Source organism: Taeniopygia guttata, chromosome 4 (genome assembly GCF_048771995.1).
Source record: "Taeniopygia guttata chromosome 4, bTaeGut7.mat, whole genome shotgun sequence".
In the NCBI taxonomy this organism is placed as follows: domain Eukaryota; kingdom Metazoa; phylum Chordata; class Aves; order Passeriformes; family Estrildidae; genus Taeniopygia; species Taeniopygia guttata.
Genome location: NC_133028.1, coordinates 58,100,012 through 58,123,125, shown reverse-complemented (window position 1 = coordinate 58,123,125; position 23,114 = coordinate 58,100,012). Strand labels below are relative to the sequence as shown.

Here is a 23,114-nt window from a genome sequence, read left to right as displayed (position 1 = left end):
AAACAGCCAAAAAAAAAACAAAACCCAAACCGCCACCAAACCCCCAAAAAACCCCGCAAGCCAAAACCAACCAAACAAAAAAATCCCCCAAAACAACAACAACAATGAAAAAAAACCACGTCCTTTTAATTTCTCCTGTTTGTCACTAAAATGATGCATTATAAATTAGCCAAGTCTTGCAAACCAGCACAATTTCGTATTCTGGGCACACCATTAATTTTCACAGGAAAATATGTGTTTAGCATCACTAGGTCTGCTCAAACATTGAATGCAGTTATTTTTCAATATTTTCCATACATGAAATTTAGCTACCCTGTTGTATCAAAAAATCCAGCTGTACTGGCAAACAAACAAATTTTTTTAAAAAGCTGGAAGAGGAAAAGGGGAAGGAAGAAACCCATGTGTGACCTCTGGTGGTTTTAAGACTTACTCAGGATATTATACCTTCATCAATGATTAAATGACTCTCCCTTTTCAAATGTATTGAGCCCTCATTTTTATGTGGATGCATATGCCTACACCAGAAATTCAACCTCTCACTGAGAAAAAGGATGATCATAAAAACGGGAAAACAATTCAGGTAAGTAAAACAAATGCAAATGTAAAGCTTTTGCTAACTCCTTGAAAGAGATTGACAATCTGAAGAAGTGTAAACACATGGGGCCTACATTTCCCAAAATCAGAAATGATGGCAGATGCTAAACTGGACTGACACATGAGGTAACCATCACTCTGGGAGGACAGGTACTCTCTGAAAACTGGGCACTTTTAATAAGATTGAAAAGAAAACGCTTAAACACTGGGGTGTCCAAAAATTTAATTTGGTTTGCAAATACAGATTATTACTTTTTTTCAAGTTTCTCATTTTTTCTTCTTTGTGTGTGTCTTTTCCTTACTCTTTCTGAAAACAGAGAAAGGGGTAGAAAGCACTATATAACTAGAATAATATGTGTACATACACATATTGATTGTATACATCTGTATCAGTCAGCAGGTTAATATTTAGATACCATTTTGATTGCATATTTTCTTTTTGCTTGGTTAAGGATCTTCAGGAGCTTTTCACAATATATGGGCTGACATGGAAAGCAAAGCTGGATTTTATCAGATATATCTCAATGCTTCTTAATACCAGTGCTTTCATCAGTTTTTTCTCTATGCCTTGTTCTTTGTAGGCAGCACTTATCACTTCACAGTCCTTCAGAGAGAGTGCTGACTGGCTGAGAAGTTGTCCTGGAGAGCAGGGACATGGGTATTTTCCATTCCAGATACATAGGCCAAAATACCACACATACATGACCAAGCTGACTTTTACTTAGGTACTACATGATAGGAAAACTCAGTCAAATCGTCCTATTTTAAAGAATGAAAGCAAAATTGTCCACCTTGCTGACAAATGGACCTATGCTTTCCTGTGTGCCAGGGCCTGCGTACCCTCATCCTGCAAGCAGAGGTGTCTACAAAAAAAGCTGGAGAGGGATTTTCCATAAGAACAAGTAGTGATAGAACCAGAGGGAATGGTTTCAAACTGAAAGAGAGCAGTTTTAGAATAGATATTAGGAAGAAATTCTTGACTGCGAGGGTGGTGAGACACAGACACAGGTTGCCCAGAGAAGCTGTGGCTGCCCCATCCCTGGAAATCCTCAAGGCCCAGTTGGATGGGGCTTTGAGCAGCATCTGGTGTGAGGTGTTCCTGCCCGTGGCAGGGGCTGGAACTGGATGATCGTTAAGGTCCATTCCAACCCAAAACATTCTATGGCTCCACGTTGCTCCCTGTGCCCGAGGCTGCAGTGCCCAGGATGTGGAACCGGCTGCTCTGTGACATCAGGCCGGGGCCGAGGGTGCGGCAGTGCTGCGGGCACTGCGGCAGTGCTGCGGGCACTGCGGCTGTGCTGGTGCACGGAGGCTTTGCTCCCGCAGCTGGCACAAGCCACGGGCAGCAATGCTGCTGCTCGGCCTCCTGGTGCTGCTGGCCACGTGCCGGCCTGTGCCGGCCATGTGGAACACCTGCGAGTAAGTGGCCCCAGGCTCTGGGAGGGAGCTTGGAGCATTTTGGGGGCTCCCTGGAGAGCTTGTCCTCTGTTGCCAGGCCACAGCTTCCCAAACCCCATGGGGAAGCCTCAGTTCCTTGTGGACAGGCGCACACCCCATGGCCTTCCCTGGTGTGCTGTCACCACACACCTCATGGGGAGCTTCTGCTGGAGCAGCAGCAAGCCACGGAGCAGGATGGAAATGGCTTTCTCCTTGCAGAGGAAGCTGTGGGCTCCGGTCCTTGACTTCTGATGAGGAGCGAGGCATGACACGCGTCGTGGGTGGCAAAAGTGCCGAGGCAGGGGCCTGGCCCTGGCTTGTCAGCATCCAAGATCCCTCGGTTTCAGGCACTGGGCATCTGTGTGGAGGGTCCCTCATCAACACACAGTGGGTCCTCACAGCAGCCCACTGCTTTGCCGACTCCAGGTAAGGAGGAGCAGGAAACAGGGATATCCCCACAAAATCAGACGGTGCCCTGGCAGCAAGAGCCATGAGATGCACCCATCTCATTTCTTTGCAGTGTGCCCAGTGCCTGAGCAATGCAGAGCCCAGCTGAGAAATTGCTCAGGAGAAGGCTGGGCACATGCCACTACTCCCTAGCAGCCTCCAGCTGACATTCCCAGAGCCTGAGGCGTGCTAGAGCAGTCACTGCCTCCATAGTGCTGCTTTCCTCTCTGCTTTGAGAAGCAGAAGGCTGGTCACTGCTGGGCTGCCACAGCTCCAGGCTCTGCTCCCTCACCCCTCTCTCCCGTGCCTTCAGGAACATCAGCGCCATGCGCCTGCTGATCGGGGCCACCCAGCTGACTGAGCCGGGCCCTGGGGCCGAGGTGCGCCTGATTAAGCGGCTGCTGGTTCACAAGGAATACAGTTCTGCTGACCAGAGGAACGACATCGCGCTGCTGGAACTGAACGAGCCCGTCAAGTGCAGCTCCTACATCCAGCTGGTCTGTGTGCCCAACGCCACGCTGGATGTGGCACAGCTGGAAACCTGCTATGTCGCTGGCTGGGGTGCCACTACGGCAAGATGTGAGTTGCCAGAAATGGAGGGCAAGCTCAATACACTGGGAAGATGGGTTGGGCTTCCTGACAGCAGAGGCCAAAGCCAGAATCAGGCTGCCCACTCCCTAAAGGCAGAGAGCAGGGACAGAGAGCTCCAGCACCTCTGTAGAGACAAAGCCAAGCCCTTTGTAGGGAAGGGGATCACCCCTAGATGGGGAAAGTGGCAGCGAGCTGCTGCGTCCTCATTCCCTTCTGTGCTCACAGCTCAGAAATCAAGTGATGTCCTGCAGGAAGCCAAGGTCCACCTTATCAATGTCCAGATCTGCAACAGCAGCGAGTGGTACCAGGGGGACATCCATACCCACAACTTGTGTGCTGGCTACCCGGAGGGTGGCATCGACACCTGCCAGGTAGGAGTGTCACTCAGTGACAAATCACTCAGCCCCCAGCCGCACAGGCAGCACTGCCCCAACACAGCCCAGCCCCTGCTTTCCCCGGCCAGTCACTCTCAGCCCTGGCTCTCCACCTTCGCTGTGGCTTCCCACCCATTCACCGTCTGCAGGGCCTAGCCCAGTGCCTCCCTTGTCTCAGAGGCCTGGCACTCTGCTGAGAAAGCCCTGCTAGTGCTCTTGGCAGTCTAGGGGTCCAGATACCAATACTGGAACATCTGTCCTCTGCACATCCAGGATCACTCTGCAGAGCTGAGAGAGAGCCTGACTTCATAGGCCCCCAACCCACTCCCAGCCAAGCTTCTGGAGGCTCCAGCACCTGAGCAGAACCTTGCTCTGCTGGGAATACAGCTCTGGCAGGGGCTGTGAGGGAGAAGGAAGCAGCACCAGTGCTGACAGGGGCCACCCAACACCGCCTTAATCCTCTCTGGTTCTCTGCAGGGTGACAGCGGGGGTCCACTCATGTGCAAAGACAACAGCGCTGACTTCTTCTGGGTTGTTGGAGTGACCAGCTGGGGGAGAGGCTGCGCCAGAGCAAAACGGCCTGGAATATACACTTCTGTTCAGCACTTCTATGACTGGATTCTCATCCAGATGGAGCTACTTCCACAGGTAGAAGCTTCTCGGGCATGGAGTCATTATACAACCACCTCACGACCCTGGACTCATCATACGAACACCCCATGGCCCACTCAGAAGCCATGGCCAAGACCACCTTCCACTTATAAGCCATGGCCAACAACACTTCCCACTCATAAGCCATGGCCAACAACAGTGCCTACTCCAAGGCCATGGCCATCAACACTTCCCACTCATAAGCCATGGCCAACAACACTTCCCACTCATAAGCCGTGGCCAACAACACTGCCTACTCCAAGGCCATGGCCAACAACACTTCCCACTCATAAGCCATGGCCAACAACAGTGCCTACTTCAAGGCCATGGCCAACAACAGTGCCTACTCCAAAGCCATGGCCAACAACAGTGCCTACTTCAAGGCCATGGCCAACAACACTTCCCACTCATAAGCCATGGCCAACAACACTGCCTACTCCGAGGCCATGGCCAACAACACTTCCCACTCATAAGCCATGGCCAACAACACTGCCTACTCCGAGGCCATGGCCAAAACCAACCCCCACCCAGAAGCCAACTTCGATACCCACGCCAGTGGAAGAGATTAAGAACTTCCCATGTCCACTCAAGAAGCTGACGGAATTCTTCACTCAGATCAAGGAGCTCCTGAAGAACCTACAGGGAATCCCAGTTTGAGCAGGAGAATGGACAGGATCCAGTGCGGGTTGCATGGGACTGTGACCGTTTCCTGCTGAGGCAGTGCCTGCTTTATCCAAAGGCCATCTCAGTGCCAAAGGCCTGCTCTGTCCTGCCCATGTTGCTCCTCTACACATATGCAAGTGCTGATGTTGACTTAGTTACTGAAATAAAGTTGCCTATGTTTGCAGTTAACCATGCTTTCAGTCCAGTTTGGTCTCCTGGGCAAGGCAAGGACTTCCTTGCTCAGGACCTGCAAAATGAGGCTGCTTCAGACCACTTGGACACAAAGAGACTCACTCTAAAGGGCTGGAACTGTGTCTGGTCAAAGAGGAGAGTGGTCAGAGCCACCACAGGATGGATTGAAGACTGGCAGATCAAGGCTAGGAAGAGGACAGGAAGAGACAATGCCACATGCAGAGACACCCTGGGGAGGGACATACTGAGGCACACAAGCTGGTGACTGGGGCCTGACAAAAGCCTTAGCTAACGGAGCAGACCTGGGAAGCTCCTGAGCATGAGAAGCAAAATTTCTGACTGTCACAAAGACAGGGAGAAGCTGAAAGGAGCTACACTGCCCTAAGGAAGAACATGATTTCACAGGTAGCAAAAGGACATTGATGTGTGAGGTGGCCACACCTCACAGATATTTGAAGGAAGAGTGGGGTCATTCTGGGGAGAAGAACCTGGTAGAAGCAGAAGGACCCAGGAAACCACATCTGTAATGCCATGGAAGGCCAAGGTGAACTAGTTAACAGTGCCTGAAATAGATGGGACAAATCATCTGTTCACAGGTGGGACAAACCTTGGATTCAGGTGGAATAGATAGCAGGGAGGAGAGAAGGGCAGAGAAAGAGAACTGTCAAGGAAGATGAGGGGGATGTGTAAGTATGGCAGATAGGGAGAAGGGAGGATCAAGGAACCAGTCTCACAGACACAAGCGGCATCCTTGCCTCACATTCCAGGTGCCACCACTGCCCTTGTTGGTGTGAGCCCAGAACAGCACTAGCCATTGTAGGCATCAAGGACAGGGAGCCTCCCAAAGGATGTTGCTGTGGCTGACGTGGCCAGCATGGACTGTGCTGCATCCATGTTTCCTGTGCTTTGCACAGGAAGGATGACACTGTGTGGGTATGTCTCGCATATTTGACTTGTGCTGCACTGCTCACCTGCTGTGGCTGTAACCAGATTGGACATGTGCATGCTGTCTGCTGCAGCCATGTACTCTAGTGGGTGTTTTTTGGGAAGGAGCGTCTGGCAAGCAGCTGCAGAGGGCAGGGTGGTAGTGAACCTCCCAAAGAGACCATGATGCCACACAGAGTGTTTTCCTGCAGGCTGTTAACTGGAAGTTCTGGAGCCCCTAGAAACAGATGGGCTAGAATAAAGCTGGAGAGTGACTTTTTTTCAAGGGCAAACAGTAATGGGACAAGGAGGAATGGCTTTAAAGTGAAGGTAAATTTAGAATAGATATTAGGAAGAAATTCTTCTCAACCATAGGAACTCCGCGGCTTCAAAGCTGCAGTCAAAGCAAATGTCACAACCATCTCCTCCTCAGAGATGGAAAAAGCCTGTCACAGTCATTACCCTGACACAAGCACCTACCAGCAGCTTCGAACTGCTCATTCAAATGCCAAGTGACAGGCAGATATTTCCAGTAAGAAATACAGCCCTCTCTGAGCCTTTGGTTGCATCACCCACCAGGACAGCATTGCCTCAGCCTTCTCTGGCCGGGGCTGTGACCTGCTGGAGTCACTTGAGCTTAGCTGGGCTCAGCTTTGACCATGGGGCCCAGACAGACCTCGTGGCACTGCTGGAACTGGAGAGAGGTTTGATTTTTCTTGTCATAAACGTCTTCGTTAGGAGGAAGCTGTCAGGAGAAGGGGACATTAGACAACTTCCACCCTGCCTATTGTTTTCCCAGAAGCGTTCGCATGGTGGATTTCTAGAAGAAAATATCCCCACAAACTGCAGTTGGGAATTTAAAATAGCACTGGGGGAAACTGTGTATGCTGTGTAGTGGCTCGATAATCAAGACGGATCTAAACCCTACAAGGGGGAATGTAAGGGAAGGATTACAAACCCTCCCTCCGCCCGGGCGCGCCATCCCCGGGACAACGCTGCCCCCTGGCGGCGGCGGGCGGGAGCGCGGGCGGCGGGCGCTGCCCTGGGGAGTGCCCGGGGATGATCCCGGGAGCGGGCCGGGATCTGCCCGGAGCGCGGGCACTGCTCCATTCCTGCCCGCCGCCGCGCCTCTGACGCCGCTGCAGGCAGCCGCTGCCTCCGACACGTCGCGTTGGTGCTGCCTTAGACACTGGCAATTACTAGTGACACCTGACTTCGACTGGGTTAAATATTTTCCCACTCCGGGCCGTGTGTTTGCACAGGAAGGATCAGCAAGTCACGTCTGCTGCCGTTCCCTCTGCACCAGCTGCCCGATGTCCTTGGTACCTGGCCGTCAGTTCTTAATGTACATCAACATGCACTGATATGCAGCCAGCCTGATCTTTGACTCACCTTTGGAGCAGCAACACATTTTCTCAACAACAAATTATACTTTGACATTAGAAGGTGGCAATCTGTAATGGATATTGCAATCTGAAGATTGAAAGAGACTATCTGTGATCTTTGTCCTCAGCCGAGCAAGCTGGAGTCTCTCTTCCCTCCTACACATTATTTGATTGTGGGACATAACCTTGGGATGTACTAATAATCATTAGTCAGAGCTGATGTATCCATAACAGGCCTGCCCTGCTCAGGGAGGGAGACGTTCTCTAGAACAGTAGTAAATCAGCAAAACATGCACTTAAATATACAGTAAAATGTGGTTTGAGACACGGTCCTTCATACATCATGTAACAAAATGTTTTATTGAGAGAGTCACACACAGTCTAGTGAGGAAAGAGGGCTGCCAAGACAAAACCTGTGAAGGGGAAGCAGTTCAGTGGCAGGAAGGGGCTGGGAGGGATCTCTGAGCAGCTCCTGGTCCAGGGGAAGTTGTGACTCCCCAAGTCCTTCTCTGCCCTTTCGTAGCCTCGGACAAGCTGGCAGGAGAGGGAAGGGAAGGCAAAGGCAGAAAGGGAGCCCTGTAGAGCTGTCCAGACACAATGAGCCTTAAAGGCCTGACAGAGGCAGTGAAAGGGTCAGCTTGCCAGGAGTGAGAGATCCGTTCTGCTGTTCACCAGCTTTGCAGGTCAGGCTGCTACTTTGTCATTTGGTTTTGCTGCTAAGCAGCTGTCTTTTAGGAGCTGAATGTTGCAGAAACTGTTAAAGTATCTCCTTTTCTTTTTTAAACAGGCATTTATCATTATTATTTAAATCTGAGTGAATAAATAACACATGCAACTGCTGAATGTTTTACTATCTGGGTTCCTGACCTTGCTGCTTTGCCTTCCTTGGTTTTGTGGTCCTGAGTAGTTGCAGAAATTGTGCCAAAAGGGCTGGCCAAGCCAACCAGCCAGATTCTGAAATGCCTGGGGCCGCATCCGCACTGATCTGGGAGAGCCGGAGCTCACACATCCCTGCTGACTGTGATTGCTGGGCCCACAGGGCCCTGGAGCTTCTCCTATGATTCCTGTCACCCTTCTTGCAGCTGGCCAAATCAGTGCATGTCTGGCTTTTTTGCTTACTAGTGACAATTCAACCAATGCAAGAAATGTCTGTGATATCCAAGCTTTGGATCTGCTGTCTTGCTTAGTGCAACCTCTCCACATTACATTTTGTAAATTTTTTTTTTTTTCCTTGAGTAAGGATAGCTAAAGCATTGCAATAGCCATAGATATTTTTGTTGCCAAAACTGTGTTTGATGCCTGTTTGGCTGGTGGAGAGATAAGTTTAGGATAGGTGTGCATTAGCTGCTTTCAGTACTTCTGACCCCAGACCATGTCACTTCACTGAGGGATGACAGCCTGGCATGGGCCACAGGTGACTGCAGGCTGAGCTGCCCTGGAGGAACTGAAATCCCCAGTTCCAGCAGAATGTCTGTGACCAGCCCAGTCATGCACCTAGAGAGGGAAATAAGGAAACTCTTTCACTTCTCTCTCCAGTAAATATTAGAATGGTTTGTGCCTTTGTTCTCCTAATTCTGACATTTTTTTCCTCAGAAATCTGTTACAAGCGTGAGCACAGACTAATTTCCATATAAGGCATGTCAGTTAAGAATGGGGATATTTGAATGGTTTGCCTTTTAATAGATTAACCAGTGCTTGTGTTTTAAACAGCCTTTAGAAGAGGTAAGACCTCCATTCCTCCTGTCATGGCAACTACAACAAACAGAACATCATTCAGAAGTCAAAAAAAAGGTACAGGCACTTTAGTCTCAGCCAAGAGAGCCGCAAAGTAGCAAAACTCATTACTAATTCAGAGGAGCTGAATCCCTCAGAGCTCACCATTACTGGTCTTGCTGTTATTAATACTGGAGCACATCAATTTAGCAGAAGGCAGAGTTTGGCAGAAGACAGACTGGTGTTGAAGTGCCATTCTCCCAATCAAACACTTCTAAGAGGCCTTCCCTTGCTCTAGTCAGCCTAGAAAGAAGCAGTGCTGGGTTGTGAGGAAAGAGCTGAGGAGAGGAGGGTTCTGGTTTTATAGCCAGAGCAGTCTGGTAATATTAATCCTAGAGAAACAGTGAAAGAGGCCATAGGTATTTGTAATTTATTCATAAACAGCTATGCCATCATAAGAAACTTTTTAAAATAATATGTGATAGTTCTTTAAATATTTAAGCATTTGTTGACCTATTTTCTTAGTTGATTAGGATTTTTTTTTTGGCTGCATTAGCAATGACTTGAGTGCCGTCTGTTTTAGTCACTACACAGTTCAGCTACACTGGGTTACAGAAACATGATTTCTTTCTAAGCCACATGACATGGGAGAGGAATGCCATTTTAAGTGTCTAGACGTGTGCTTAAAAACCTGGAGATTTACTAGTAGGTGGGGCATAAGTTCAATTAGTGAATATAAAACCATTCACCTGGCATCCTTCTGAGTCCTAATCCAAACTTTGTCTTTTCAATTACAGAACTACCCTTGTTTTTTCTGCAGCAAAGGGTGCAGTTGTCCTTCTCTTCAAAGTGCAGTGGTTAAGAGCATCAAGCTCATCTCTGTAAGCTGCATTTGTGAGTACACTTCTTTTCTTCCTCATTTATTTTGCCCAGGACTCACCGGGCCTAGAAGTGAAGTTGATAAAAGTTTGTCCATGTGTGCAGCACAAATCACAGTGCAGCAGTATGGTCAGAAACCAGCTCTTTCTGAATGCTAATGGAAGGCGTTGTTAGCAAAAGCTGCACTCTGTGCATTGTGCTGGAGCTGAAGCAGGAGAACTCATGTCCCACCTGTCTGCTCTGAAGTCAGTGGTGAGGTAAGGGAGGATGTGAGAGCAGGGCTTTGACTGACTACCCAGCATGGAGATGGGCAACTAGTTGGAGATGGCCACAGAGCCTTCCTGACAGAGGGGAAGTTGTCACCAGGAAGGCTGGGTGAACCATCAGAGTCCTGTCATTATCTGCTTGGTTCTGCTGTGAGCTCTGATTTAGGCTGCAGCACCAAATGTAAATTTGTCCTCCACTGCATGGCTTGGGAATGATGAGCTCTAAGCTGATCCACTCTAGAAAAGGACACCAGAGGGATCAATTCCTGCTCTCTGAAAGGCTCTAATATGTTCATCTCAAGAGGATCATTATCAGGTCTATTCCTGGCTCTTTTAAAGTTGCAGTAAAATAAAACTTTATCCTTGCTGTTGTCACCTCTCCTTCTTAGGATGTGCCCAGGATCATGTTGTTTTCCAAGGGTTGCTTTAGGGGTCTCCTGCAGAAAACCACAGGGTCAGAGAGAAGTTTGCACAAACAAGGATGCTGTTAACTTCCCATGCAGCCTTTGCAGGGCATCTCCAAAGTGACCTGGGAAGGGTACTTCTCAGTCCATGTTTCTGCACAGTGTCATTGAGCTGACTCAAAGTAAAAGACTAAATAAATGTTGGCTGTCAGGCTTCAACACACTTCTTCATCAGGTGCAAATGGATAGGAAATATTTTCTTCCATTTGCACCTGATGAGAAGGCATGTTTCTCCCCCAAAAGCTGGTGTCTGCCATCCTGTGTTTCACTCCATGGATCAATTCAGTGTTCTTGGGATCAATGTTCTCCACTAATGAGTTATTGCTTTTTATTTTCAAATTGAAACTTGAAGTTTTGTGGCAAATATTTGTCATCCGAGGGATACCAAGTACACAGAGTCAAGCATGTAAGCTCTTAAATGAGAAAGGCTGGGTTTGTAGTTCCTAGAAAGAAATACAAAACTAGAAACTTTTTTCTGAGATTAAACAGGAATCAATACCACAATGCAGAGGAAGAATTTCTAATTTTGGCTACACCCTTAAGGCAACAGAAGAAGAGTATGTCATTGCCACAGTGACAGCTAATGAGCAGATATACAATATTAATTACAGTAAGTGTAACACACTGAGCAATCTTATAAGCTTCAATTTTCTCAGCAGCTGTAGCTTAGATACATTGCTAACACCTCTGTCTGGACTGGCTGCTTTGGGTTTGTTTGCCTGTATGGCAGCACAAGGAGGGACTAAACCACCAGAGTCCTCTTCGCGCTGCGCGAGGGGCTGACCCAGTTGCACTCGGCCGGCACCAGCACGAAGCTGTTGTCCCGGATCTTTCGGAAGCGCATCACCGCCCCGTTTCCCGTGATGGTGATGATGTCGGGCTCGGGCTCGCTGAAGGACACCTCGGCCCGCTTGTGGCAGTGCTGGGCACAGACACAGCGCATGGCAGCTGCCAGCAGCAGCCCCAGCGCGGCCGTGCAGACCAGGAGGATGCCAAGTTGGGCTGCAAGGAGTTGGGTTCCTCTGCCAGGGCCTTCCCCTATCCCAGGAACAGCAGATTCAGGAGCTGGTCTGGTCACCCATGGCAGGGTATTCCCAGTTGCCTCCTGCTCATCCTTGTCCTCCTCACCCCTGGTGCCTGCTTCCTCTGGCTGTGGTGCCAACTCTCTTCCTGCCATTTGCCTTGATGCCGAGGACAAATTGCCAGCAGTGCTGGCATCACCAAGCCAGGCTGTGGTTGCAGCGATGTTGCCCAGGTGAGTGCGTACGTGCAGGGCAGAGGGAGACGCTGTCACACGTAAGGAGGCTTTCAAGATGGTCCCACTCTCAGTACTGCCCTTTGGAAGCAAAAACATGCCAAAATATGCAGTGAGGGAAGCGAAAAGGGGGCTGATTGAGTTCTTTCTACCTACCTCATGGAATACTTCAACTCTGTTTCTAATGCCCTTGTATCCCTCTGGCTTTATATTAACTCTTCTCTATTCACTGTTTACTCAGTAGCTTTTAGAAAATGAAGCAGATGCAACCCTGCTTGATCCACACCAGAATTGCCGTGGAGGAAAAAGGCACCCCAGTTGGTCCCAGGAGCAAAAGTAGTGTGGGTTGGAGGGGCAAAGTTGAAGGGCACAGGTGGAGAGGAAGGTCACTTATAAGTCTAACTAAATGTCTGCAGTTTCTGGTGTGGTGGTGGTATTTTTCACAGGCATCATTATCACAAAATGATATCACTTAAACAGTTCCCACCTTGAATGGCACCAGGGTCATGCTGAAAGAGCAGGTGTGATTTTCCCAGCCAAGCTGCGTGTGTAGGCTCACATGGACCCACTGGGATTCAGTATTGCCCTTCTGAGGCTATGGAGTGGACAGACATGGAAGACTTGGGATGGCCTTTGCCATCAGCAGTTTTGGGGCATTCAAATATAAGCCATAAACTCTCCCCAAAGCCTGTCTTGCTTCCTCAGTTTACACGGCCAGTCTGAAATCTTCTGCCCCTCCACCCATTTTCGTGGGAATGTAGGCTCCTGCCTGGGCCTGTTTCTGGGCACTGTCTGGTTCCATGTACCTTATTTTAACTGTCACAAAATGCCAGCTGCTCCACGCCAGTTCTGCAGCCCAGGCTTTGCTGCAGGTATCAGTCAAGACTAACTGGGGAACAAGCATGCAATTTAGGAGGCCCACAATGAATTTTTCCATTCCCACTATGCACCTGAGCCCCCATCCAAAATCTGCAAAGTGTACTGGAGTTTTTAATTTGGCTCCACTGAGATTTGGATCTGGCTCTCAGTAGCTGGCACCTCTCCAGCCTGTCCAGCCCAGCAGGCTTTTTCACACATCCATTAATTACACCAGAGAAACTCTCAGCCTCTACCATCATTAGTGATTTCTAAAGCTTCCTGGGAAGACAGTGTGACAGGAGCACAAAGCTGAGGTAGGAGCCCTGGCAAGCTGTGAAGCAAAGTAGTGGAGGATCAGAGCATCCTTTGTGGAAGGGATGGTTTCTGAAGGTGCTATGAAAATACAGTAGTAAATAGAAGACTTTCAGTGGCTGAACTGCAAACTGTAAAGTGACAGGCTGGCAAAGTTAGAATTGCATGTGTATGGATCACTTGCCCTCAAAATGCGAACTCTGTACTGTAAGGATATGCTGCAGGACTTGGGACTTTGGGATAGAAAATGGAACTGCTCACAAGTCCTTGCCCTGTCTCAACTAATTTCTCCTTTCTTTTCATACTCTTCCCCATTCTTGCCTAATTTCTCAGTGTTTTTGTTTCATTATACTTTTCTGATCTTGCCTTGTGCAGTAACTCTTCCTTCCCTTTGGTTTCCATCTACTGCCAGTTCTCCACTTCTCTCTGTGGCTTTGCCAGGTGCTCATGGTATACATCTCTCCTTTACTTGTTCTCTGTCCTCTGCTCCTTCCTAAATATTTCTGGCTCATTCTGTGCTGTATGCCCCCTTTCTCTTTTATTTTCAGTGAGATTATTTCTCTTTCTCCTTTGGCATTTTGGAAACCAGGTCTAGTTCTTTCTGCTCCCTGTATTTTTCTTCTCTCCATCACCTGCATAGTGGACTTACCCCATTAACTCTGTGTCCTGTATCTCTAAGCACACATATTTCCAGCAGCCTGTAGTCACATCTACATAAGGGAAAGCAATTGTTTTTACAGTGGGCCTCTTAAAAACCCAGGCATTGGGCTCAAAAAAAAAAAAAAAAAACCAAGCTCGAAAGATATATAAACCCCAATTTCCAGTTAAGGAAAAAAAAATTTAAACTTTCAACAATCTCAATGTAGTTTTAGTCACTTATGACACCTACATGGGCTGCTGGAGCATCCTCTCTGCCCCTGGTTCTTACCTTCCTGTTGTCTGTACACATCAAACACAAGTGTAGGGTGGCAGCACTGGCAAAGCTTCCTGCACTGAAATATGGACAGAGGAAAGGCAGAGTTAGCAAGTGACACCTGTGGCTCACACTACCAAGAAGTGTTGCTCCTTAGAGCAGTTTTGGGAAGCATGCAGTCAATGTGGATCATACAACCTGTATTTTGAATTATGCCTGATCATTGATTCCTATCCCCATCATTTTTGCCCACAATATGAAATGTTGCATGAAAGCTCATGCAGCTCAAACCTTCTAAAACTTCTGAGCAGACATCCCCAAGCCCAAATTTCATAATTTCTTTGCATCCTTTTTTTTCTCCTTTTCCCTGCAGATGGAGAAATATGTCTGCTGAGTTCACTGTTTCACTGAATATTTGTATGCACTTTCAGAAAAATGTTATAACAGTCGATAGTTTTTATCACATCTTTCCACCACCTGGCCAGTCCCCCACTGTGCTGAGCAACACAGTGTTGGGTTCTTAGGCGTTTTGGATTTTCTCCCTGTCACTGTCTGTCATGTGCAATATCCAAACGATTATTTCTCAAAATCTCAGCAGACAAACACCCTCTCACCTCCCCCAGACACCTTCCTACACTTAGGCACCTTCCTACATTTTCCTTGTTCATCTGCAGGGAAACTGATACTATTTTCCTTCCCTACAAGGACTGGAAAACAGCTTTTCCCACCACCTAGATTTACCCATTGAAGGTGCTGTTGCTGGAGGCATTGTCCTGGGAGAGGGAACCTTGCAAGGCATCCACCATTCCAACGTCTTGGGTGGGAAAGGACAGCTCCAGCCCCTGGCCTCTGGACCGGATACTCCTGCCGGGCACAGCCCGCAAAGTCCGGGCTGGCTGCTTTGGCTCAGCAAAGGGACGACTCTCCGACCCCACACCAAAATCTGTCTCTGGTGCTGGTGTTGCCATAATGCCAGTGGGGCTGGCAGGCAGCAGGGAGCCAGTGGCAGCTGCAGGAGAGATGGGACCTTGGCCAGCAGGGAGAAAAAACAAAAATCAGGGAGAGAGGAGCAGAAGTCTATTGTCTTCGGTTTGTTTATTTCAAATCCCACTCAGTGCCAAGGTTTGCCAGGAAGGTTTGTAGCAGTGACTCTTTTATTTTCATGTCACTTATTTTTAAGAGGGCACCCACATGGAAACTATAGAAGCAAAGCTCGCAGCCTATGTAATAGTCAAGTAAAATAATTAAAACTCAGCCTTGGTGCCATGCCAAAAATGCTGAGAAATAAGTCTGATTTAGGTATAAGTAAATTCTTGGAGCATCTTACTGACCAGAGGCTGCATAAATACAACTAAATATATACCTGGAGGACAATAATCACATTTAGAGACAAATATATTCCTCTATTTAGACCACATTCCTAATTGCACTTCCTTCTCTTCAAGAGCTGAGGTTTTAGGTAAAGGATTTTAAGATTTGCATTGAAATCATAATGCGAGGGCCTTATGGCATTATGGCACTGGCAACCCCATTTAACTTTCTGGTGCCCTCCTTGTATCTGGCTCTTCAAATACGGCCCCACACCTCAAATACTGACCCGTACCTTCACTTCAAGGAGCTCACCATGGCCATCCCTGATCTCGACAGACACAGGAGTTAAATGGGTCTGCACAGCTTGTTTGGGCCACTTGTGTTGGAGACTTGCCTAGAATAAGCTGTAAAACTACTCTGCAGGAGGTGTTGGTAAGAAACAGCAAGGTTTGCTCACCATACCTGTGGGGTGAGGGTCAGCTGCCCCCTGCAGCGGCGTGGGGACTACGGCATCGGGCTTCTTGTCAGCAAGAGTCTTGCTTTGCCCTCCTTGAGCCACAACAGCAGATCCAATCTTTGCCCAGTAAACAAAGTATGACTGGACTATGGAGATGCTGTTAAAACATAATCAGGCAAGAATTTACTGGCTCTATAGCATTAATAAAACATCTGACTGTTTGTGTAATCACAAAGACTGCTTTAATCTGAACAGAGAACCAATGCAAAAGTATTTTAAAGGATTAGTCTGTTGTACGTTTTCTATTACAAATAAAAGGTACCAGGTCCTATAAGAAAGGTGTGGGGTAAAGAATCACCACTCAATAAATAATTAAGTTCAGCCAAAAAATGTGTGGGAATTTAAACAAAAAAAATATTTTAAAAAGCTGTATTACATTCATCATGTTGATAGAAGTACATTTGTAAAACTTGGACTAGCTCTGCTTACAATCTTCTGTAGGCAGGGAAACAACAGTGGTATTTATTAATTAAAACAAGCCAATGTAACTTGTACAAACAGCAGAATAGGTAAGGGGAAGAAAAAGTCTCTCTTCTCATCCCTCTGATATTTGAGCCTGCCTAATCCTCTGCTTTTTGTCAGGTGCCAAAATTGTTGGCCAACCTTTAACTTCACCCTGAAAGCCTTTTTTAAGCTGGAGATTTCGGGAGAATTTCAGCTCGGATTGCTCAGCTGCTTCTGAGAATTATCTACGGGGAAACCAACCTAGGTTTTCCTGTGCCAGATGACACTTATGAAGCATTTTTAAGCCTAAAAAGGCATTTTCCAGATGCTGTGATGGGGTAAAAAGAAAGAGTCTATCAGATATCAGCTCAGAGGGTCAAAAGCAAGACATGAAGGAAGTATCAGAGTGGATGGCTAGGACTAGGTCTTGTTGGGATTTGCTTGGGTTTATTTGGCGATTTTTGTGAGTTTAATAGTATTTCTTTAAACTTTAATAGTATTTTCTGATATAAAGCAATGGCCAAGAATTGGAAATTCCAAGCAGCAATATTTCTGTTTCAATGAATTTTTCTTGAATCATGATGACATGCTCCAGCCACAGCACTCAACAGGACACCTAGGTTTTGGGAAGCAGCCAAGGATCTGGCCAAGCAGTTTCTAAGTGACTTTGTAAAGTTAAATATAATGATTTAATATCTTTTGAAATGAAGAGGCACTGTGCTTCCTCTAAGGCAGTCAGTTAGATGATGTTTCATTTCATTCTAAATCAGAACCAAGGTACTTGGACAGTTTGGGACTTTGGTGCAATACAAAGATGTCAAGTTTTGACACAGTGCTCATTCTCTTTCTATTGTGAGTAATTCTGTTTACATGTAACTTTTTTTAAAACTACCTCTTTTTTGTCTTTTTTTTTTTTAAGAAGTAATATACAAGATTATCCTGTAGGCAGGGAAGTCCTATGGGCTGTATTATTTACAAAGACAGGCAATATGGTCACAGTTCTCTCTTTATGCCTTAACATTTCTGTTTCCTAAAATGCTTAAGCTGTCATCTTCTATTGTATGTATTCTGAGAAAACAGTGACCATGTAAATAAAAAACAGCACTATGCAGCAGATATTAATGGTGATTTATGCACCAGCTGGGATATTGTTACAGCATTTGGTAAGTATTTAGCTAGATTGGGTTCAAGATACAAAAACCACTGTGCTGGACAGCCTGTAACTGAGAAGACATGAATTCTGATTAGGAACCAGCATGTCCTTACAAAAACTTGATGTCTCCAATGGGTTGGTCTGGTGCTTTCCATACAAAGGACAGGTTTCTCTTCAGTGACTTGTCTGAGTGTGTGACAGTGTCACCATCTTCAAAACAAGTCAGCAGCTTGGAGCTGGGAGGCAGGAAGATGAATGTGCCGGCAATTTCATTGTTGGACACTTTGCGAGCTTGCAGCATAAAGCCCATGTAATCCCGGGTGCTTCTTACTGTCACTTTTGGAAGACAAAACACAGGACACAAAGGTATTTGTCTTGCTGTTATGGAGTGAATTGCCTGCAATGGATTTCCCAGAAAAAACCTTGGGCAACACTACTGAAAACCCCTTACTCTCTTTGTCCTCATAGTCTGTCTTGGACATGCTAGATACAGAAGGCCAGACTTTGGTTTTGCAATGTGTAATTGCACACAGGATTTGCCTGAGACTTCCCCCCCACCCCTCATTGAAGATAAGCTGTTAACCACATTGGATCAGGCAGCATACAGCCGTTTTTATGCAAGGAGGTTTGGACACCACTCTGTATGTAAGCGAAAGCTCGTGTTCTGCTCTCAGGGGGGTTTTGTTTTGCACAGGGATGAATGGGCAAGTGGCCGAGCTGGGGAATGGTGCCTCTCAGCTCTGTCTGCATCTGCCTGAGGAGCAGCAATGATGAGGATGTGAAATACTGCCAACCATGCCCAAGAGTCAGGTGAGTCACCCAGACCCCTTTGAGTGGTGCAGAGGGGCTGGGAAGGTGACTTTACCCACTGGAGGTGCCTCTCACGGGCCACTGCATGTAATGAGGTCTGTCAGTATGGTTGAGACCCAGCTGAGATAAATGAATCCCACCCAAAGTACCCATGCTGCAAACAGAATTCCTCTGTAAATATGTCCTCATGGCAAGATTGGTGTTGTAGCTCACTCAGAGCAGTTATCTCTTCCCAGACCTTGCAGAGATTAATTCCACCGCTTGAGATAAGTTACTGTGAATTTTTCAGATGCAGGAATTAGAAGCTGTTCCTTACCTGGCACCTTGTCTCCCGGGAAGAAGAAGGACATGTTGGTGTGGACAGTGACGTAGTTGCTGTTGGAGCTGTGCAGCTGCACCCTCAGGTGCCTGGGCATCATGTCGCTGCAGGCGGAAAGGCTCGCGCCCTGCGAGAAGGCGGCCGCGTAGGAGACCAAGCACAGGGTCATGCAGGCCCAGCCAACAACAGCAGTGTGGGCTCTCCCGCCATCCTCCATCCTACAGCAGGAAACAACGTGGAGCTGTTCACAGCTGTGGCTCCCCAAATGGTGCCATTGATTTATTTGATCTCCAGAGCTGCCCTCCCCACAGTCTTTAAACAAAAGAGAATAAGTGATGTCTGTGGCACCCAGAGCTACTTGGGGAATCCACTGCATTTACATTCTGAAGTGAACTGTTCAGGCTGGGAGAGGGAAGAGCCTCCCGCAAGAGGATGTATTTCTTGTCAAGCTGCCCATAGAGGGTGCAGCCAGAAAAGATTTGCTCTAAAAAGTCTTGTGGGTTTTAAGAGGAGCAGGCTCTGTATAGCCACACTCAGTACCCTCCACCACTCCCAGCCCAAATGTACAGCCTGATCAATAGGGGAAACATCTGCCCCTTGGACCTGCAGAGCTGCTGCAGGCCCCATCACATATGGGGCTAGTGCCCAGGGCAGAGCCTGTCCCTGCCTGCCATGTCCTTGCGGTGACAGCACAAAACACATTTCCAGATTGAACAGAGTATTGTGCCATTCTGCTTTTTCAAAATGCACTTTTCAAAGTGAAGATGAAGGGTTAGTGTGTGGCATTTATTGTAATGGATATCGCAAAGCAGATGCTTCTGATTTTAATGCAGCGCTTTTTCTTTTCAACATGCCTGCCTTAGATGTCATTACACTTAGTCAATGAGTAACTGTAAATAAATCAGAGACAACAGAGGCTGAGGAAGTCTAGCTTACACCTCCCTCTCAAGCACTTCTGAAACTTACCAGCTGACTAATGAAGCACCACTGCAAGCAGAACAATTCATACCCAGCCTAAAGCAGCAAGCAGATGGATGCAGCCAAGCATCCTGCCACTTCAACCAGTTGCGTGCAAGAAGATGCTCGTGAGAATCACGGGAGCCTTTGCTGACACTTCCAGCCCTGCTGGACAAGTAGCAGGATGTCTCCTCTTCATGGAGCCAGCCTCGCTTCTGGGTACACCTAAACAGTCCTTGCTGGGTAAGATTTCTCACCAGAGCTCATGGAAGTAGCCCCGAGCAGCAGCTCTTTCCCTCGGGTGTTGCCCCGGCTGTGCCGTTTCCCCTCCCTCCCGCCTGTGCTCATCCCGGGGCTGCCCGCCTCAGGCTGCCAATGCCTCAGGCTGCCGATGCCGCCGGCGCTTACCTTGGGACACGTTCGCTGCCGGGCTCGCTGCCACCACTGCCCTGCCAGCCTGCCGGAGACCATCCTTTCAGGGACCTTCCTCGCCTGCTCCTCTAATGGGAAGCGCAGCAGCTGTTACTGCTAATACCCACCACCCACGGCAGCTCTCTGCCAGCGCCCAAATCCTGCTTTAATCATATTCAGTCTTTTCTTCACATCTCACCCGTGTTTTTTTGGGGTTTTTGTTTTGGTTTGGTTTTGGTTTTTTGTTCGGTTTTTTTTTTTTCTTTTTTGTTTTTTTTTTTTTTCTTGTGTGTGTGCATGTGTATGTTAAATCTCCAAGTTTCTTCAATGAAAACAAAGGCAAATAGTGGGGAAGGAAAGGGGAGACCCACAGCAAATCATGAGGTTTGTGTAGGACACCCTGAAACTCCTTTGCAGAGGTGCAGGATGATGGGACTTTTTCTCCTCTGTTACCCTCCCCACACACACATCCCTTCTTCCATGCTGAAGCAAAGCAAAGCCAAGCCACATCATCTCCCCAGCTCCTTCCATGTGCCCCCAGCAGTGTGCCCTGTCTCTCATGCTTACATGTGATTAATTTTGGCAGTAAAAGCAGAATTTTGCTATAAAGGCTGGGAAGGTTCATCCCATGTGCCAGCCTTGCCAGAAAGAGCCATCAACACCCCACAAATCCCCCTAAGCTGGCACAGGGGACCAAACGTGTGCTAAGTATGACTGTCCCCTGGCACATGAGCTGTATTTATGACCAGGCTGTCAGCCCTGCTCCTTGCCCAAGCTGTGCTGGCAGTTAGTGGCAGAGCTGATCCTGTCCCTTGTCACTGCAGACTGCTCTGGTGATCAGGGCTCTCTGATGATCCTGCCCACTGCCACCAGGCTCACCCTGCCAATGGCTCATTTCTGCCATTTGTGCCTTATCTGCGATCCTGCTTGGGATCTGACCACCGTGTGAGTCTGTCCAGAGGGGGCATCCTGGTGACTTCTGCCTAGGGCAAGCCCCAAAAACTGGGGGCAAGTTTGCAGATGCTTCACTTATAAATGTTGTTCCCATCAGCCTGCCTCCTCTACAGCCTGTCTTTTGGAAGAGACACAAAATGCCAGGCTGGCACTGAGGTTCTGCTGCTGACATCCCAGCTCTTAGCGGTTAAACTGGTTGGAAAGTATGGAAACTGGTGGTACTGGGCTCTCATCAGCCTGCTCTTCTCGGCATTTGAAAGACGCCTTGAAATCACTGAATATCAAGATATAATGTAAGTCTTGTCGTTTTCTTTCCTTTACTCGGGGGAAGCAGAGCATAGTTCAGGGGGAGAGAGGACAAGTTTGCATTCTTGATTCTGTTCCAGCTTGTAATTGCCCATCCTTCATGCACAAGTGAATAACTTTATGCTGTATTGATGATGAATCCTTTCCTGAAACCAGCTAGTCCCTTATGATTTTTTCTTCCTAATTTATTCCTAAAATCAGTGAGGGCCATTGATCCACTGACTCCCACCTGGGAGGGAAAAGTGAGGGGCAAAGAGGGAAAAGTGGCCAAGGGCAGAATCTGAAACAGCAGTGTTTGGTGTTCCCTGGAGCACGATGCAAAGCTGTGGAGAGAAGAGGCTCCAACAGATTCAACCCATGAGTAACAGCAGAGGACGTAGAGCTGGACTGAACTGTCCATGTTCACTCCCAAGGCTGCAGCAGCCTCTGGCAGGGCACGCTGCTGTTCACAGGTTCAGCAGCACCAGTCAGATGGCACTGCCTGGACAGTGTTAATTGCTGGGCTGATCTGAAATACAGCATTACACAGCATTCATCCTCACTGCCTGCTCTCAAACACAGGAACTCCGCGGCTTCAAAGCTGCAGTCAAAGCAAATGTCACAACCATCTCCTCCTCAGAGATGGAAAAAGCCTGTCACAGTCATTACCCTGACACAAGCACCTACCAGCAGCTTCGAACTGCTCATTCAAATGCCAAGTGACAGGCAGATATTTCCAGTAAGAAATACAGCCCTCTCTGAGCCTTTGGTTGCATCACCCACCAGGACAGCATTGCCTCAGCCTTCTCTGGCCGGGGCTGTGACCTGCTGGAGTCACTTGAGCTTAGCTGGGCTCAGCTCTGACCATGGGGCCCAGACAGACCTCGTGGCACTGCTGGAACTGGAGAGAGGTTTGATTTTTCTTGTCATAAACGTCTTCGTTAGGAGGAAGCTGTCAGGAGAAGGGGACATGAGACAACTTCCACCCTGCCTATTGTTTTCCCAGAAGCGTTCGTGTGGTGGATTTCTAGAAGAAAAGAAACCTCATAGACCACAGCTGGGAATTTGAAATAACACTAGGACAACTGTGCATGCTCTGTAGTGACTTGATAATTAAGATAGCATATAAACCATATAACTTGAAATGCCACTGATAAGTGCACAGAAGGATTATAAACCCCATAACATTGCAGGTTCTGTGGTGCAGAAACTCTGTCCTTCTTGCAGGCTGTTTCTACATCTCCACATCACCAGGGCACAACAGGGCCAGCAGACATGGAGCAGGTGCAGTGGAGATCAGTATGTAATATGGGCATGGACATAAGAAACTCAGAGCTGACACTCCAGAGCAAGCTGGTTGCTTTATTGACAGGTAGGGAAATACTTTGCTGCTACAAGATAGTAAGGGTTTTAATGAATTCAGAGTTCCTCCTGGTCAGCTGGCAGCCACCTGAGTCCTGTGAACAAAGCTTGAGGGGGCTTAGGGAAGAGTGGGCAGGTTGATCAAGTAGAGAGCTTGAAGGTAGCAACAGTTGTGTTCAGATCACAAGGAACTGATCATTAAACCAGCAAAGCTGGCAGCACCACCTTATTTAAGAATATTTCAAGTCATCTTTAAAACAGAGAGTAGTGTCCAGCTGTGAGATGAGTGGTTAAAAACCCATGGCAGTCCCACAGGAATAGAGAACTATCTCCAAACTAGCATTTCGTGGGTTGACCTACGCATATCTGTGCCTCTGTGTTTGGGGAGACTAGGATGCTTTTCTGATATTAGTTAAGCAAAACTAGGGTTGGCAGAAGTACTGGCAGGTCCTTCCCCTTTTAACCAGTTGGCTCTTCTTGCTGCTCTTCCGTCACTTACTGAAGTGTGACAGTGACTAAAATGTCACTGCTAGGAACAAACTGGCACATATGCATGCAACACACATTGTGAGCCTCTTTCCCTTACAAATTCAAACCAAAATAACCCTTTATTTTATGCGGTAACTACTGCAGAACAGCTGCAACCTGGGCAGCTGTTCTGCTCTAGAGGAGG

General features: G+C 47.8%; 3 protein-coding genes across 10 annotated transcripts in view; 2 read left to right on the top strand and 1 right to left on the bottom strand.

Moving 5' to 3' along the window:
- SLC10A7 (solute carrier family 10 member 7) overlaps nucleotides 1-18,145 on the top strand; it is a 162,752-nt gene extending 144,607 nt beyond the window's left edge. For 6 of the 7 annotated variants that reach the window (XM_072928704.1, XM_072928709.1, XM_072928705.1 and 3 more), the window contains one exon: nucleotides 9,769-10,256. In XM_072928704.1, coding sequence (XP_072784805.1) covers nucleotides 9,769-10,008 — 240 coding nt within the window. In that variant the 3' untranslated portion in view covers nucleotides 10,009-10,256. Of the gene's footprint in view, nucleotides 1-9,768; nucleotides 10,257-18,037 lie in introns of those variants that run through there. The other variant, XM_072928708.1, reaches the window with a different exon arrangement.
- On the top strand, nucleotides 1,051-4,946 carry LOC100230182 (acrosin-like). 2 transcript variants are annotated; one of them, XM_030271872.4, is made up of 5 exons: nucleotides 1,051-2,013; nucleotides 2,251-2,457; nucleotides 2,792-3,057; nucleotides 3,295-3,440; nucleotides 3,921-4,946. In XM_030271872.4, the coding sequence occupies exons 1-5, from the start codon at nucleotides 1,943-1,945 to the stop codon at nucleotides 4,749-4,751; spliced, it is 1,521 nt and encodes a 506-aa protein (XP_030127732.4). In that variant the 5' UTR covers nucleotides 1,051-1,942; the 3' UTR covers nucleotides 4,752-4,946. The 2 variants fall into 2 exon arrangements, with proteins under 2 accessions (XP_030127732.4, XP_072784803.1); XM_072928702.1 differs by having other exon boundaries at nucleotides 1,906-2,457.
- On the bottom strand, nucleotides 10,884-20,038 carry REELD1 (reeler domain containing 1). Its single transcript, XM_072928703.1, has 7 exons — nucleotides 19,838-20,038; nucleotides 18,470-18,690; nucleotides 17,457-17,679; nucleotides 15,692-15,843; nucleotides 14,660-14,945; nucleotides 13,934-13,997; nucleotides 10,884-11,916 (listed from the first exon to the last, which is right to left on the bottom strand). Exons 2-7 carry the CDS (start codon nucleotides 18,687-18,689, stop codon nucleotides 11,323-11,325), a joined length of 1,539 nt encoding a protein of 512 aa, XP_072784804.1. The 5' UTR covers nucleotide 18,690; nucleotides 19,838-20,038; the 3' UTR covers nucleotides 10,884-11,322.
- Nucleotides 20,039-23,114: the final 3,076 nt, after the last annotated feature.